The sequence below is a fragment of the Bombina bombina genome, chromosome 1 (assembly GCF_027579735.1).
Source record: "Bombina bombina isolate aBomBom1 chromosome 1, aBomBom1.pri, whole genome shotgun sequence".
Taxonomy (NCBI): Eukaryota; Metazoa; Chordata; class Amphibia; order Anura; family Bombinatoridae; genus Bombina; species Bombina bombina.
The window spans coordinates 1,269,522,782-1,269,541,869 of record NC_069499.1 but is presented as its reverse complement, the minus strand read 5'-3'; the positions used below and the strand labels follow the sequence as shown (position 1 = coordinate 1,269,541,869).

The 19,088-nt window shown below is 37.4% G+C and overlaps 1 protein-coding gene across 2 annotated transcripts in view; it reads left to right on the top strand.

Moving 5' to 3' along the window:
- CA5A (carbonic anhydrase 5A) overlaps positions 1–19,088 on the top strand; it is a 113,846-nt gene that overhangs the window by 87,907 nt on the left and 6,851 nt on the right. For both annotated transcript variants that reach the window (XM_053701232.1, XM_053701224.1), the window contains exon 5: positions 1,248–1,310. In XM_053701232.1, coding sequence (XP_053557207.1) covers positions 1,248–1,310 — 63 coding nt within the window. The remainder of the gene's footprint in view (positions 1–1,247; positions 1,311–19,088) is intronic.

Below are 19,088 nucleotides of genomic sequence, written 5' to 3'. Positions count from 1 at the left end.
AATGACAAGGGCCAAACAGAGAGATGTAGTTATAAATATACTGTATAGCAAATGCTTAGTAGTTTGTTTCCTACATAAACTGTACTAAGACTGTAAGGCACTTCTGGTTGATTTGTAGTAAGGTTTGCAAATTTACCCTTTTATTAGCTGCGCATTAATAGTTAAAGGGACATAAAACCCCAAATTGTTCTCTCATGATTCAGATACAGCATACAATTGACTTCTGTCATCAAATTTTCTTTATTTTCTTGTTATCTTTTGTTGAAAAGCAGGAAGGTAAATTCAGGAGTGTGCATGTTTTTGCAGCAGTTTTACAACAGTTTTATACATTAGCAAGATCACTAGATGGCAGCACTGTTTCCTGTCACGTAGTGCTACAGACGTGCACTCTACATATCTAGATATCTCTTCAACAAAGAATAACATGAGAACAAAGCTAATATGATAATAGAAGTAAATTGGAAACTTTTTTAAATTGTATTCTCTATCTGAATCATGAAAGAAAACATTTGCATTTCATGTCCCTTTAAAGAGACATGGTACTCAAACATGTTCTATCATTTATATGTAAGAGTAGCACTTAAACATGCTACTGGTATTTTATGGGTGGCAAAATAGTTTGACCCCGGTGCATAAGTGAACCAAGATGAAAATATATCGCAAATAGCAAAAGAGAATGCTTGAGTATCGTCCCTTTTAAAAACAAATTGGATCACCACTCAACTTCAAAACAATACGTTGACAGTCTATACAGTCTGGGGTTCTTGGCACAGAGTTATCATTGTTAGAGCAGTGTACAGGAGAGCATATTAAAAAGACTGTGCAAAACAGATATTTAGGCTGGGAAGTGACAGCGATTTCAGCATCACGCTGCCAGAACACTGGTTTATTATTCAGGTTCTGTCACTTTGTTGTACTCCGAACTAAGGACATGTTGTCCATTTTGCTGCTCACAATGACCAGCTGTAGTGTTGAGCTTATGTTGGACACAGGTTCGTAGGGAGTTTCCTGATATGTCAATACCAAGGCTTTTATTATTATTTTTTACAAGCTATAATATAGGAGTTTAAATGAGTAGATGAACCTCTGTATGTAAAAATATATAAAGAAAGTTTTAAAACAGAGTTTGATAATATTGTCTTGTTACTTTCCCATTTGTGTGTGTGTTTATTGTTCCAGATGTGTTATGTTACCACAGAATAGTGTTTCTTGATCTTTACCATTTGGATTGATTTTTGTTTTTGTAGATGGGCGCGCACCATCAGAAGATGCAGAAACTGGTTGACATTTTGCCATCAGTGAGATATAAGGTAAGGTGACTGATTCACTGAGCGTCCAGAAAAAAAGGTTATCAGTTCGATTTGCGTAGTTTTAGATTTTTTTTTTAAATTCTGCATCTTAATAATACACCAATAGGTTGTTTGTTTAAACTATCACAATGCACTAATTAGATTCTTCACTATTTAGTCGTTGTACGAAGGGCGGTAAGTACATTGTACTAGGTAAAAATATGTTTAAATTGGTGGAGTACTCTTTGCTTATAGCTTAAAGTGAATGTAAATTTTGATGCTAAAGTGCCCAGTTTTTAAAAATTCAATTAAAAACAGGGGCACTTTAATTCATCAAAATTTACATTTCACTCCTGTTGTGAAAAAAAACTTACCTTTTAATCTTGACAGCAGCTCCAGCTTCTTCCACCCGTCGCAAAGCCTCTTCCTGGGTCTAAAATGAGGAATCCGGCTTCCTCCAATCACGGCATTAAATCAGATACCCGGGGGAAGCTGTGATTGGAGGATGACCTATCCATCATTTCTGACATCAGAAATGGCTTGCGACGACCGGGGGAAGCTGGAGCTGCTGTCAAGTTTAAAAGGTAAGTTGTTGTTTTTTTTTGTTTTTTTTCTCACAGCAGGAGTGGAATGTAAATTTTGATGAATTAAAGTGCCCCTGTTTTTAATCGAATTTTTAAAAACCGGGCACTTTACCATCAAAATTTACATTCACTTTAAGTAGCCCTAAGGGTATATGCACCACATATTAACAAACTATTTATTTTTTAAAGCTGTTTTCAATCTATATAGGTTGTTTTGTTTACTTGAAAAAACAAAATAGGCCTTAAAAAAAATGTCACGTGTTGCTGTCTGGATGACATTCCCTGCAATAATATGGCATCTTAAAAAAAGTTACTTGCATATTTAAATGCTTTTGATAGTATTTTACGGTTTACTTTGTGTTCTCCACAGAAATTTGCCAGCCGGGTGGCATTTTTATAAAGTGGCCGAGGGGGCAGTGTAATACTTTTTAATACAAGAACATTTTCTGCTATCATAAGCATAAATGTGTTGCATAATTTAACATACATTAATTTATTGATAATGGGCTAGAGTACGAGTTTTGCGTTATGAGGGGTGCGGTGCTAACTTGCACGTTATTGTCACCGCTCACTTCCCTACAGCGCTGGTATTACAGGTTTTTAAAAACCCGGCGTTAGCAGGCAAGAAGTGAGAGTAGAGCAAAATTGTGCTTCATACCGCACTCCAATACCAGCGCTGCTTAAGGCTGCGGTGAGCTGTTTTTATGTGCTCGTGCACAATTTCCCCATAGACATCAATGGGGAGAGCCGGCTGAGAAAAAGTCTAACACCTGCAATAAAGCAGCGTAAAGCTCTGTAACGCAGCCCCATGGATTCCTATGGGGAAACTAAATTTATGTTTACACCTAACACCCTAACATGAACCCCAAGTCTAAACACCCCTAATCTTACACTTATTAACCCCTAATCTACTGCCCCCGACACCGACATTATGCTTATTAACCCCCTAATCTGCCACTCCGGACATCGCCGCCACTATAATAAGCATATTAACCCCTAAACTGCCGCACTCCCGCCTCTCACACACTAGTTTAATATTATTAACCCCTAATCTGCTGCCCCTAACATCACCACCACCTACCTACATTTATTAACCCCTAATCTGCCGCCCCCAACGTCGCCGCTACTATACTAAATTTATTTATCCCTAAGCCTAAGTCTAACCCTAGCACCCCCTATTTTAAATATAATTCAAATAAATCTAAATAAAACCTACTATTATTAACTAAATAATTCCTATTTAAAACTAAATACACTTACCTGTAAAATAAACCCTAAGCTAGCTGCAATATAACTAATAGTTACATTGTATCTAGCTTAGGTTTTATTTTTATTTCATAGGCAAGTTTGTATTTATTTTAACTAGGTAGAATAGTTACTAAATAGTTATTAACTATTTACTAACTACCTAGCTAAAATAAATACAAATTTACCTGTAAAATGAAACCTAACCTGTCTTACAATAAAACCTAACCTTACACTACAATTAAATACATTATCTAAATTACACAAAATAACACTAAATTACACAAAATAAAAAAAGAAATTATCACATATTTTTTTTTTTTTTCAAATAATTTTTTCTTTTTATTTAATTCCAGAAAAATATAACAAAAACCAAATCAATAGATGAAGACAAAAACATAAATTAAGACTTTCTCATATTATCTTTTGCACCACGCAGGGTCAAAACACATTTTTTTTTTTTCCTTTTTCTTCTTTTGTTTTTGAGTCATACAATATTATATTAACAAAAAATGACAAAATTCCAGACTAAATAATTTCCTCAAAAATCAATTTCGAAACTGGATTTTAGATTCTTCCTTCCCCCAGAAAGGGGAAGACGACACAGGTACAAAAGAATAAAGAAACAAGTACCATAGTAAGAGCAAGAGAAAAAAGAAAAGAAAAGTAGAGAAAGAAAAGGAGAGAGGAAAAAAAAAGAAAGAAGGGAAACCCCAACCCCCCCATCCCCACCCCCCCGATACCCAACCAGCACACTTTTCTCAAAGATCCTCAATCCATGAGTGAGGAAACACATTTAATATTGTCAATTCAGCAAAACTAATTGACTGCAAGTAAGGATAAAGAATCCGCTTTTGGAGTGGTCTTGAATAAGTCAAAATAACTGGGGCCCATTTCCATAAGAAATTCTTAATCCTAATTTCTGACGCGTTCTTAAGATGATATGATTCATAAACTATTTGTTCCTGAATAGCTTTAAATATCACAGTTAGCCCTGGTATATGATTAGCCTTCCAATTTTTAAGCAGGCAACCTCTAATCAGGAGTATAATAGTGTTAAGACTATTTCTAGAACTATTGCTAAGAGCATCTTGTGAGGAGACTAAGAGCAGGATTTCCTCTAGGGAAAGTCCTATCGATACTTTATATAGTTTATTAAACCAAAAAATTATCTTTAGCCAGAGCTGTCTCACTCTAGGACAGCTCCAGAACATGTGAGCTATATCCGCTGAATTAAAATAACAGCGTGGACATCTACTAGTCCTTATTATATAAAACTTGGATAACCTAAGTGGAGATAGATAGAAATTATTAATCAGCTTCATGTGGGATTCCTTTATAGCCATTGATACTTTACACTTATGGAGAGAATCAAAACTCTGTTTTATTTTTTTGTGATCCAATGTAGGCATTAATGAGGACCAGACATTACAGATATTATCCAGATATAGCAAGCTTTGTTTATTCAACATAATGTCGTATAGCAGTGAGATCGATGAATCCCCTGCCAACGATTTTTTAATGTAGAGTCTGATATCTGACCATGCAGTTGATAGGGGAAACAGCCAATTTTGTGAGAAAACAAAATGGCGTAATTGAAAATATGCAAACAGGTTCGTCTTGGGCAGCTCATATTTATTAAACAATAATCGATACGTATGTATTAGCCCGTTTCCGTCTAATAATTGATTCACGAAAATTAGCCCTTTTTGAGCCCATTCTCTAAATACTTCCTGATACATCCCTGGTAAAAAATTAGGATTCCCAATAATCGGTAAAAATACAGAGATTGTATAATCTATATCCAGGGATTTGCAGAACTTTTGCCAGGCGATAATTATATTTTTAACAGTAGAAAGTACACAGATGTTCTGAGGTAACTTGCGTACCGGAAGATGCAAAATAGCCTTTAAAGAAAATGGCGTAATTAAAAAAGTTTCCAAATCTCCTGAAGAGATAATATCAGTTCCTGCAAGCCAATCTACTGCTGTTTTAACCATAGCCACTATATTATATAGTTTGAAGTTAGGGAGGGCCAGACCAGCAGATTCAACTTTTTGCATTAATCTATAGAGTGAAATACGGGGTTTTTTATTATTCCAGATAAATCTTGAAAACTGTGTATAGATCTTCTTTAGGTCTTTATTAAGGATAAATAACGGAAGATTCTGAAGAGGATAAAGAAGACGAGGAAATATGATAGATTTTATTAAGTTAATCTTAGCTGTAATTGAGAGTGGAAATACCGCCCATATCTGAAGATCTCTTTCAATTTTTTGGAATAAGATTTCGAAATTAGCTTTATACCACTGAGTCGGATTTTTGTGTAAAACTAAACCCAGGTACTTAATAGTATCGACCACTTTAAATGGTATACTGGATATAGGAGGAACATTACCTACGCACATTAACTCGCTTTTTTCTAAGTTGATCTTATACCCTGAAAAGGAACTAAAGTCATCGAGAGCTTGTAAAAGGGCCGGTATAGATTGCTGGTAATCGGCTAAGAAAATCAGCACATCATCGGCATAAAGTAACGTTTTGAGTTTCTGCGGCCCCATCTGGACTCCAGTCAAGATATCCCTACAGAGAATTGCCAGGGGCTCAAGCGCAATATTAAATAATAATGGCGATAGAGGACAGCCCTGTCTGGTACCTCTCTGCAGAACTATCCCAGGAGACAAATGACCATTAATAAGAAGAAAAGATATTGGTTTTGAATAAAGTTTAGATATAAATTGTACAAAGTTACCTTTAAATCCGAAATTATCTAATGCCCTGAATAGGTACTGCCATACAATTGAGTCAAATGCTTTGACTGCGTCCAAAGATAGAATAGCAACATCTCGAAACAGGGGTTTCTTCCTGTTTTGATCTATATTCCAAGCATAATCTAGGAAATTTATAAGCTTGCGAATATTTTTTGTGGAATTTCTAGCTGCCATAAATCCTGTCTGATCAGGATGAATAATTTTATGAAGATTCTTTGAGAGTCTAGCAGAGATAATAGTCATCAAAATCTTGTAATCTGAATTGAGCACAGAGATTGGCCTGTACGATGCTGGGTCTTCCGCATTCTTGCCTTTCTTTAATATCAAAGAAATATTAGCTGCAGAAAAAAGACTTGAAATAGTGTCCATAGCCGAGAAATATTGATTAAACAACTTTTCCAAGAGTAGCAAGAGGTCTTCACCAAGACATTTATAGAACTCTGCTGGGAGCCCATCTGGCCCTGCCGCTTTATTCGATTTAAGATTATTTATAGCATCTCTTATTTCCTCTATAGAAATGGGAGCATTAATTGACGTTAGATCATCAATATGCATTTGGGGCATCTTAATCTTAGTCCAGAATACTTCCTGATTCAACTCATTTGATTCTATTCTGGAATATAGTTGTTGATAGTAGGAGAAAAAAACCTCAGAGATTTCTCTAGATTCAATAAAGCGATCATTACCTGTCTGAATAGCAATAATCAAATTTTTTTTCTTTCTGGTTTTAGTTAACCTTGCAAGATGTTTAGCTGAACAGCCATGGAAGCCTTTAAATTGTAAGCTAATTTTAGCTTCCTCCTCTAGTGTTCTTTTCTTTAAAAATAAGTCTCTTTCCTTCCTATTATCTAAATACTTCTTCCAATTAAGTTCTGTACAATCTGAACAATATTTTCTAAAATAATTCCTCACTTTATTGGTGATCTGCACTTCCCATGCTCTATTTTTTTCTCTTAACCAGACTCATATAAACCTGTATCTCTCCTCTAATCACCGTTTTAAACGCTTCCCAAAATATTTCAGGTTTTCCAAAATAATTCATATTATGTGAACAATATTCCTGCCAGACAGACTTCAATTTATTGATGAATCTGAGATTATCGCAAAGGTACCTTGGAAAAAAGAATCCGGGTATACGAGCCCTACTTTCAGCTATTGGAAGAGAGAGTGCGATAATCGCATGGTCAGATATAATTTCTCCAATCTCCACCTCTAATTTATGTACTGCTAGAATTTCAGATATTAAAAAAAAATCTATTCGGGAAAATGTTCTGTGAACTTTTGACTCACATGAAAAAGCCTGTATATCTGGGTTCCTGATCCTCCAAATATCTACCAATTTTAACATTTGACAGAATTGTTTCAAGCATTTTGCATTTCTATTATATTGTGATCTATTTTTCTTAGTTAACCTATCAAGTATCGGACATAATGTTGCATTAAAGTCCCCTCCTAAAATGATAGCTTCTGATATAAAAGGAATTAGCCGTGCTCCTAGCTCCTCCCAAAACACTCTAGAAAAGACGTTAGGTGCATAGATATTACATAGGATGAAATTAAGACTCTTTATTTGAATTTGCATCAAAATAAACCTAGCTGTTGGATCTATTTCTACATTAAGAACCTTATATTCTAAATCTCTATGTAGAAGAATCACTACCCCACACTTTCTAGTACTCCCGGTTGTAGAGATAACTTCCCCCACCCATTTAATTCTCAATTTAGCCGCTTCTTGTTCATTAATATGTGTCTCCTGAAGAAACACAATATCGGGTTTATTCCTGGCTAATGTTTTGATAATCAATTTACGCTTGCTACATTCCATGACAAAAATCTAATACTTTCAGTCATTAGGCGTCTTTACAGAAAAAACTGTAGCAAATATTATAGATACAATTGTGTACTGGTACGTGCGCTCGGGGGGGGGGGGGAAGGCGAGGGGAGAAAGAAAGAGAAGAGAGGGAGAAATAAAAAAAATTAAAAAAAAAGGGGGGGGGGGGAAACATAGCAAATTCAACCTAACACCGGCATCCATGTAAAGGATGCTATTCTTTATATAGATTAGATATAGCTTCACTAGCAATTAGTATCAGTAGTTATTCAGTACCAAGGTACTTCTTAATTTCAGTAACTTCATTAAACATTAGTTTGGTATCCCCTTCCTCGACTAATATACGCGCCGGGTATAAGAGATGGGCTTTGATACCTTTTTTTAATTAATTGTGTACAGTATGGCGCCATTAATCTCCTTTTAGAGGACGTCTCAGATGAGAAATCTTGAAATAATAAAATTTTGTTATTTCCAAGAACCGGGGGATCACTTTTTTTATAAAATTTTAGCAATTCTATTTTGTCTTGGAATTTTAAAAATTTGAGTATACACAATCTATTTTTTATAGTGCCATCTGGGCCTGGTCTCTTAGGGCCGAACCTATGTGCTCTCTCAATTATAAGCGGTAGCATATGAGAGGGCATCCCTAGTGTTTGAGGCAGTGTGTAAGAAAAGAATTTTATTAAATCCTCATATTCAGCATTTTCAGGGAGACCTACTAACCTAACATTATTACGCCTGGAGCGGTCTTCAAGATCCTCCAGGCGCAACTGCATATTTTTAATTTTTGAATCTTGTTTATGTATTATAGATTCTTGTACATTCATTTGATCCTCTAAGTCAGAGATTCTGGTTTCAGCCTCATGCAACCTAGTTGCAAACTGTCTGACTTCAGTGGATAATGTAGTTATTTCCATTGATATAGTACCTAGCTCCTTTTTAATGGATTCAAATTGTGGCGAGAATAAGTCAGTTAACTTAGAGAGCAACACTTGATGATCCATTGAGATCCCAGTGGAGTCATTTAGACTATCAGTACTGGAATCAGTTATTCTATTTTTTTTTATCTTTAGCTTTCACTGGCATTTTAGGCGATTTACTTTTCCATTAACAAAAGTAAGAGAAAAGAGTGATACGTGAAAAAGGAGAACAACAAAAAAAGAAAAAAGAAAACATAGGACAAATAGGAGACACAGTTGTGAATAATTTACATATTCTAACCTAGGGAAGCTTGGACTGCTTCAGTGTTACTCAAGGAACCTCAGTTTATGCCCATCCAGGGCGTGAATGTGTTTTTTTTTTTTTTTTTAAAGTGTGGTGAACCAAACAAAAGGAAGAGCCAGTGATCTCTAAATAAATAAATAAATCTGACCAGATAATTAATATGATACTACAGTATACTGAAATACATTCCTCTCTAGGCAGAATACCACAAATTCAATTAAGCTATAGGTAGAATCATAATCTATGGGTCAATAGAAAATTCCTATATATATATATTATACAATTTAAATGTGTGGTTAGCATATAAGGATCTAGCAGAATAATTTTCAGGATTGGTACAACCTTAAGTATACCAAAAAGGCTAAAACATATCCAGCAATATTTTCCTCTTTAAGCAGCCTAGAGAATACACCCTTCTAAAACAAAATAACTTAACCTTGCCTATAGATGTCCCATTGACGCTTTAACAGGGGAAACAGCACCAAGGAATAATTTGCATGATGAGACAATGTCTACATTCCCTTCTTTCCCTTTTGCAAATGAATAAGTCTCAATGTTAACACACAAATTATATGTAGCAAGCAACTGCGAAAAAAGTTTCACACTGAGCAGCTGGGAGAAACAACAGCTACCATTTTTAAATGCTTCTTCAAACTTGGAGCAGAATACAGTTATACCCTAGGGGGCATTATTATCCCACAGCTGCTGGAAGAAACAACAGCTACCCTTCTTAAATGATTCTTCAAACTTGGAGCAGAATACAGTTATACCCTAGGGGGCATTATTACCCCACAACGGGCATTGTGAAGAGCCCTGTGTTACTCAGGGAATAAAAGGTACCTCACCGACGGACATCAGTCTCAGCCGCAGTACTACACCTGCTCCGCACTTCTCTTTCTGGTCAGCTCTCCACGCTGTAAAGTGTTGTAGCGGCCGGTGATTCAAACGGGCAAGGCGCTCTTTCTGTTCTGGCGGAATGCCATTTATTCGTTCCTGACCACAGGATTTTTAAGCAGATCTTACTTTCGATACGGCACCGTAGCCCTTCAGTTTTAACAGATACGGCGGATTACAGCTCCCAACACGGCACTGCTCCCAGCACGGCACTCGCATATCTCCACTCTAGAGAACAGCCTCAGTATGTTGCACTCTCCCGACTGCTGCTGGAAGGTATCCCAGCTGGGGCAATATCTTGAGATGCTAATTTAACAGCTTTAGTAGGTTGCGGCTCTGGCGAACAAGCCGAAAATTCAGCCTCTGTAGACTTCTACTTGTGCAGGCGATAGATTTAGCCCAGCTCCCTAGGGTGCAACGGCACCAACAGCGGTAGCGACGGCAGGGGGTTTGGTGAGGAAACAGGTTGCTGCTACTCCATCAAGCACGCCGTTCTCAGCGTGCTCTGGTCTCCACAGCTCCTCCCATCCAGAAGTCAGACCAAGACTGCTCTCATGCCAGAAATTATCACATATTTAAACTAATTACACATAAGCTAATAGCCCTATCAAAATTTAAAAAGCCCCCCCAAAATAAAAAAAAAAACCCCTAGCCTAAACTAAACTACCAATAGCTCTTAAAAGGGCCTTTTGTGGGGCATTGCCCCAAAGAAATCGGCTCTTTTACCTGTTAAAAAAAAAATACAAACAACCCCCCAAATAAAACCTAATCTAAAAAAACCTAAGCTCCCCATTGCCCTGAAAAGGGTATTTGGATGGGCATTGCCCTTAAAAGGGCATTTAGCTGTTTTTCAATTGCCCAAACCCCTAATCTAAAAATAAAACCCACCCAATAAACCCTTAAAAAACCTAACGCTAACCCCCGACGATCCACTTACAGTTTTGAAGACCGGACATCCATCCTCAACGAAGCCGGGAGAAGTCTTCATCCAAGCGGCAAGAAGTCCTCAACGAAGCCAGGAGAAGTCTTCATCCAAGCCGGCAGAAGTGGTCCTCCAGACGAGCAGAAGTCTTCATCCAGACGGCATCCAGACTTAAAGATGGACCCGCTCCGCATCGGAAGGATGAAGATAGAAGATGCCGTCTGGATGAAGACTTTTGCCCGTCTGGAGGTCCACTTCTGCTGGCTTGGATGAAGACTTCTCCCGGCTTCGTTGAGGATGAATGTCCGGTCTTCAAAACTGTAAGTGGATCTTCGGGGGTTACTGTTAGGTTTTTTAATGGTTTATTGGGTGGGTTTTATTTTTAGATTAGGGGTTTGGGCAATTGAAAAAGAGCTAAATGCCCTTTAAGGGCAATGCTCATCCAAATGCCCTTTTCAGGGCAATGGGGAGCTTAGTTTTTTTTTAGATTAGGTTTTTATTTGGGGGGTTGGTTGTGTGGGTGGTGGGTTTTACTGTTGAGGGGTTGTTTGTAATTTTTGTTTACAGGTAAAAGCTGATTTCTTTGGGGCAATGCCCCACAAAAGGCCCTTTTAAGGGCAATGGGTAGTTTAGTTTAGGCTAGGGTTTTTTATTTTGTGGGGGCTTTTTTTTTTATTAAACAAGCTTTATTACTAAAACATAATAGAGAATTATCACTCATACAATCGGGCCGTGCAGAGAGGATTCTACAGGGCCTACTCAAGAATGATACATAACAGTATTTTGAGTCAAGCGGTTGATAAAATTCCAGCAAGAGTCTCTATTTGAGGAGAGAAATTAAAGTCCAGCATTATGAGCTTGTTATAGAGATTTAACTATATTGTAACAATTAACATTGGCATTGACGTCGATAGTTGACCATTAACCTGGATAACATGAATAACACCCCTAGTCCTAGGATGTTAGAAAAACTGTTTTTCATTTTCCTGAATAACCTCTCGCTCCTTTATGTGGGGGCTTTTTTTTATTTTGATAGGGCTATTAGATTAGGTGTAATTAGTTTAAATGTGATAATTTCTTTTTTTTATTTTGTGTAATTTAGTGTTTGTTTTTTGTTTTTTTTTGTAATTTAGGTAATTGTATTTAATTTAGGTAATGTATTTAATTGTAGTGTAAGGTTAGGTTTTATTGTAAGACAGGTTAGGTTTCATTTTACAGGTAAATTTGTATTTATTTTAGCTAGGTAGTTAGTAAATAGTTAATAACTATTTAGTAACTATTCTACCTAGTTAAAATAAATACAAACTTGCCTGTGAAATAAAAATAAAACCTAAGGTAGATACAATGTAACTATTAGTTATATTGTAGCTAGCTTAGGGTTTATTTTACAGGTAAGTGTATTTAGTTTTAAATAGGAATTATTTAGTTAATGATAGTATGTTTTATTTAGATTTATTTGAATTATATTTAAGTTAGGGGGTGTTAGGGTTAGACTTAGGTTTAGAGGTTAATAAATTTAGTATAGTGACGTTGGGGGCGGCAGATTAGGGGTTAATAAATGTAGGTAGGTGGCGGTGATGTTAGGGGTTAATAATAATTAACTAGTGTTTGCGATGCGGGAGTGCGGCGGTTTAGGGGTTAATGTTTATTATAGTGGCGGCGACGTTGGGTGTTAGATTAGGGGTTAATAAGTGTAGGTAGGTGGCGGCGATGTTAGGGGCGGCAGATTAGGGGTTAAAAATATTTAACTAGTGTTTGCGAGGCGGGAGTGCGGCGGTTTAGGGATTAATATGTTTATTCTAGTGGCGGCGATGTCCGGAGCGGCAGATTAGGGGGTTAATAATTTTATTTTAGTGCTTGCGATGCGGGAGGGCCTCGGTTTAGGGGTTAATAGGTAGTTTATGGGTGTTAGTGTACTTTTTAGCACTTTAGTTATGAGTTTTACGTTACAGCGTTGTAGCATAAAACTCATAACTACTGACTTTAGATTGCGTTACGAATCTTGGCGGTATAGGGTGTACCACTCACTTTTTGGCCTCCCAGGCAGACTCGTAATACCGGCGCAAAGGAAGTCCCATTGAAAAAAGACTTTACGCAAATTGCGTAAGTTAATTTGCGTTAAGGCCAAAAAAGTGTGCGGTGCCCCTAAACCTGCAAGACTCTTAATACCAGCAGTAGTGAAAAAGCAGCGTTATGAGCCCTAACACTGCTTTTTCACTCATACCGCAAAACTCGTAATCTAGCCGAAAGTGTGCTAAAGACATTCAAAGATCTGATATTTGCTAATTTTGCAGCTAACAATCAGCAGCTAGAACCTAGGTTTTTTGCTTCTACTGAGCTTTCTTAGGTAAACCTTTCAGCAAAGGATAACAAGAGAAGGAAGCATAATAAATAATAGAAGTAAATTGGAAAGTTGTTTAAAATTGTATTCTCTATCAGAATCATGAGACATTTTTTGGGTTTCATGTCCCTTTAAGAGAGACCAGTTTGTGAGCCTAAACGTATCGGCAAATATTTTATTTTTTTGCTAGTTCTTGTATCTTTTATAGATCAGTTTCCTACACTAGAACCTGATGCTGAGGTCTCCAGTTGTTGGTCAAGAAACAGGGTTTCTTTGTTCGGTGTTATATTCTTCTGCCCTTTTACTTTTTTTGGGGGGTTGCAGGGAGAGTTTTGTTGCATCCCCCCTTTAGTTTTCATAGGATAGTTAGTATTTTCTGATGATATATTATTTATTTGTTGAAGGTTTGTGTCTCCTTTGTTACTCGGGGCCTGTTCTATAGAGTATGATTTTAGAATAATTAATTAGTAGTATATTTCTTTGCTAGCAATAAAGCAGCAGTTGCATCACCTTGGTCAGAGTGTGGCCACAGCATGCTGTGTAGGGATGTTTCAGAATTGACACTGAAGTGCTTTTTATCCTTATAAATACCTAAGAGGGTTCCTAACCATGAACCTTATTCCAATCCTTACTTCTAGTTCACACCTTAATCCTAACCCCAGTCTGTAACTAAAACTAACCACAGGCTGAGGTCTCCAGGATACAGTGGGCCGGGATACCCATGATTCTGATGGGCAATCTTGCATCTGGATACAATGCCTGCCTAATATATATGTAAGGTGATCAGTACTTCCCTCATTGCTTTATAAGGAAATCAATAAGTAATAGCACATAATGTTGTTGCACTCATTAGCCACTGTTTTATTTGTATCATCATTCCAGGTCCTGTACCCAGGTGGTGGGTGTGGGGGGGGGGGGGCTATCTTGGTCTGGATTGGATCTCCAGGCATTTCCCTGCTCCTCGCTCTGTACAGCTTTTCCATCACTTCTCTCAAACCTCCTGATCCTTTCACAACACAATAAAGCTGCCACACAATACAACAGCTGCATTTGTGCTCCCTGTACATCACTTTCTTTAATCATACACTGATCGAAATTGAAAAAAGAGCAAAGATATTAAACACATAGTAAGCTCCAGAGCAACAATGCACTACTGGGAACTAGCTGAACATACCTGGTGAGCCAAAGACAAGTGGCATTTTTGCAAAGCGACTAATCTGCAGATAGCTCCCAGCAGTCCATTGCTACTCCTGGGCATACCTAGGTATGCCCTTCAACAAAGGATTAGAGGGCACTCTATAAGAGAATTATATTAAACTCTTAAAATGCATGCTCTATATGAACCATGAGAGTTTCATTTTGACTCTCATATCCCTTTAAAGCTGAGTGGACTAGTATTTTTTTTTTCTTGACTGCTTACCCTTTAATGCTATTTTTTTTAGCCTGCTAACAATAATTTATGGATTGTAGCAATCCTGTAAGTCTTGATTTTAAATCCTCTGTAAACAGACATTAAATATGTCTATTGATTTTGTATATTTCTCTCAAATAATCAAATGATCATTAAAAATCTTAGCTCTAAAAATGGCCTAGCATAGACCTAATTGTGCTGCTTATTTCATAATGGCTGTTTCAGACTACTGACATAAGTGTAAACAGGCCAAGAGGCTAGTACGGGGAGCATATTCTTTTTTTCACTGCAGTGGAATTTAGTTTTCCCCTGGAGGGCTGGTAAGCACGTCTTATAAATACTACTGCTTGAAACAAAAATGTATATAATGTTTTGGCCTGCACAAGTGAAAAGATCTGCTACTTTTCGCATAGGTCTGTAAATCTAACACTGGTGCATTACTGCGTAACTGGGTACAGTTTATAACCTCATTTCCAGTCTCTTGTACCTGCATATTCATGTCATTACTATAAAGATACAGATATAATAGAGTATTTATCTCCATGAGTTGTAGGGTCTGACAGAGGGAAAGAAAGAAGCGTGTGACAGATAAGCAGTGTTCTCCACAGAAAATTTTGCTAGCCGGGTGGGGGCAGTGTAATATTTTTTAATATTGTATAATTTTCTGCTATGCAAAGCACAAATTATTTGCATAATTTAACACATATATTCAATGATAATTTGTACAATAAAAATTGAACTTTTTAAATATTAGCCGGGTTTGTCAGTAAAATCAGCGGAGTGGTGTACCTGCTAAAAATGGAAGTAGTGAGCAGGGGTGGGGGGGGCTGTGTAGACAAATTTCTACATATAGCTAGCTTGGGTTGGGTGAATAAAAAACAAATGCATAGTTATTAAAAAGCAAAAAAAAAAACTGCATAAAAAAAATGATATACACAAGCTTATAACAATTTTTAATAATTTGCTTACATACATTTCTTTAAACTTTAAAAACAATAGCCCCCCCCCCCCCAAAAAAAACCCAAACAAACTGGTGTACAATGTCCCTTTTAAGCAGTCGTTGCCTGCTCCAGAAGTATTTCACTACAGAAAATGCTGCTGCAAATGTATTTAAAAGTACAGCATTCATGTTTTTAAAGGTAGTATAATGTTGATAATGTCTATTCTAAGGGGTCTTTAACTACAGCTAAATGCCACTTTTAAGAAGCTAATATAAAAATTAAATCCCACAAAAAGGTTAATTTGACACAGTGAAAACAATGTGCTAACACTTTAATTATACATTTACCTGCTTTTCTTGTAATTTAAAGCTGAAAATTATAGTTTTTCCACAGACCGAGAGACTGGAGTGCATTTAGTAGAGTTCTACATGCTGCATAGTGATTGTTTGATATGTACTTGAGCTCATTTATATCTGTCCCTAGCCAATCAGAGCTGTATCCATGGTAAATTCACATACATTAGCTCAATGTTATCTATATGAAACACGTGAACTAATGCCCTCTAGTGGTGAAAATGCATTTAGATTAGAGGCAGCCTTCAAGGTCTAAGAAATTAGCATATGAACCTTCTAGGTTTAGCTTTCAACTAAGAATACCAAGATAACAAAGCAAAATTGGTGATTAAAAGTAAATTGGAAAGTTGTTTAAAATTACATGCCGTATTTGAAGCATGAAAGTTTTTTTTTTTTGGACTCCACTGTCCCTTTTAGAGACTTGTCAAGGGTTGTGTCCCTAGACTGCAAAATAATGCAAATTCTGCTACCTAAATATCTGTTTTTAATTCATTTTAAAATACTTTTTGTAGTCCGACCTTTTGAAAGGCAGTTAAATGTTTTCTGTGTTTTGTCACTAGAGGGCAGCATACAATCAATCTTCTTGCTTTTTAAAGTTCACTGAGTACTGTGGGCTGAAGCTGTTCTGCTCAGTCTTCAATAAACGGATTATTGTGGGGACTTTCAATTTACTCTTAGAAAAAAATAAATCTATTTTTTGGCAGCTGGATGTGGACCTTGTTAAAAAATCCTTTTTGTTTTTTTTGCTGCTAAGACCAGAACAATTTATTCCCTTAACCCCATATTTAGCTTAAAATAGTGAGCGGTTGCAATCCTACAGACCGCAAGCACGTTTAGTATCGGCAACACGAAAACCCATCAATATTTAAATCTGTGCAGATATCTATATTAGAAAATATTTAAAGTCAAGTCAGCACTATGGAATTTAGTGACACTAAGCAAAAAAATGATACAAATAATAAGTAAAGTTGTGGCAATTAGATTTGTTACAACTGGTTGCTTTATCTACATAGAAGTTTTTTATTTGTCACAATGTACAGTGGTATTTTGTTTTCTTATACTGTGAGTGAAGTCAATCCATCTAAGAACAAACTTGCACGTATGTTATAGATTACTACTTTAAAGAATATAATTTTTTTTTTGTATTAATTGGATTTTAATATGAGATACTTTTGGAAGTTTGCAGAAAATCTTAATTATGAAATGCTGTTTACTTGATTAAAGGGATATGAAACCCATTTTTTTTTTTCTTTCTTTCATGATTCAAAAAGAGCATGTAATTTTAAACAACTTTCTAATTTACTTCTATTATGATTTTGTTTGTTCTCTGGATATCTTTTATTGTAAAGCAGGGATGTATGCTTAGGAGCCAGCTCATTTCTAGAGCACTATATGGTAGCAGTTTTGCAAGAATGTTCTCCATTTGCCAGAGCACTAGATGGTAGCACTATAGATTAAGTCTTGTTGTTTGTTTCACCATATTTTTATTTTATTATACTGCTGGATCAATGTAACCTAAAATAAAATGACATGCTATAACAACTTCCTAACACATGGGGGCGCAGATCAATATTGTAGAAACCTTAAGGGCCGGATATTAATTTATAGATATTGAACACACACTATACTTTTCCTAAAAATGTGTAGTGTCACAGGGCCAGATTTAGGCTATGTTGCAGGGTACCCGCTGTCTACTGTTCTCCCCCTCATTTAAGTTTGTCCACCAGTCATAAATCCTAAAAGCACAAATTTTTAGTTTCACTTTTTCCTGGCACTGCAAATCTATGGCACACATTCACAGTTTTTTTTCCCTGGGGCCGCAAAACCTAGTGCAGAGGGCTATATGTTACCCATGGGCCACCAGTTGGCCATGCCTGATATAATTCATTATCTTATTTAATTTTTGCACTACTGAGTGTTGAACGCTAACCCCTGGGCCTTTATATACATAGATAAAGTCCCGCTCTGGAGCCACAGAGAACTGCTGGTCCTCTGTTGAAAGAGGACGGTGAACCAGTTGGCAGCACCAAACACCAGTTGTATTTAACTGAGGAGCTGCAGTGCTTGTGGCTCAAGTTGGACTTTACATATGTTTAAAGGGACATTAAACTGCTGGGTACAACTACAATAGAATGTTTACTACTCACCATATTATTGTTTTCCTCCTGCACCTGCAGCTCTCTTCAAAGTTGTTGTCTTATTCTAACCCCTTAACAACAAGTATCAGTTACGGAAGCTCTGCACCTTTATACTGGGCGCCGCCATCTTGGAGCTTATATTTGTTATGTAACTTTTACACTGTGCAAAATGTAACATCACTTCTCTCTAATATGTGAGGTAAAGTGAAGTGCAACTTACAGCTGTCAAACAGCCGGTAACATCACAGATCTGTAAAGTGCACTGCTGCTGTCACAGGATGCTACAATACACCTGCTGCAAGTGCACTGCTGCTGCTGTCACAGGATGCTACAATACACCTGCTGCAAGTGCACTGCTGCTGCTGTCACAGGATGCTACAATACACCTGCTGCAAGTGCACTGCTGCTGCTGTCACAGGATGCTACAATACACCTGCTGCAAGTGCACTGCTGCTGCTGTCACAGGATGCTACAATACACCTGCTACAAGTGCACTGCTGCTGCTGTCACAGGATGCTACAATACACCTGCTACAAGTGCACTGCTGCTGCTGTCACAGGATGCTACAATACACCTGCTGCAAGTGCACTGCTGCTGCTGTCACAGGATGCTACAATACACCTGCTGCAAGTGCACTGCTGCTGCTGTCACAGGATGCTACAATACACCTGCTGCAAGTGCACTGCTGCTGCTGTCACAGGATGCTACAATACACCTGCTGCAAGTGCACTGCTGCTGCTGTCACAGGATGCTACAATACACCTGCTGCAAGTGCACTGCTGCTGCTGTCACAGGATGCTACAATACACCTGCTGCAAGTGCACTGCTGCTGCTGTCACAGGATGCTACAATACACCTGCTGCAAGTGCACTGCTGCTGCTGTCACAGGATGCTACAATACACCTGCTGCAAGTGCACTGCTGCTGCTGTCACAGGATGCTACAATACACCTGCTGCAAGTGCACTGCTGCTGCTGTCACAGGATGCTACAATACACCTGCTGCAAGTGCACTGCTGCTGCTGTCACAGGATGCTACAATACACCTGCTGCAAGTGCACTGCTGCTGCTGTCACAGGATGCTACAATACACCTGCTGCAAGTGCACTGCTGCTGCTGTCACAGGATGCTACAATACACCTGCTG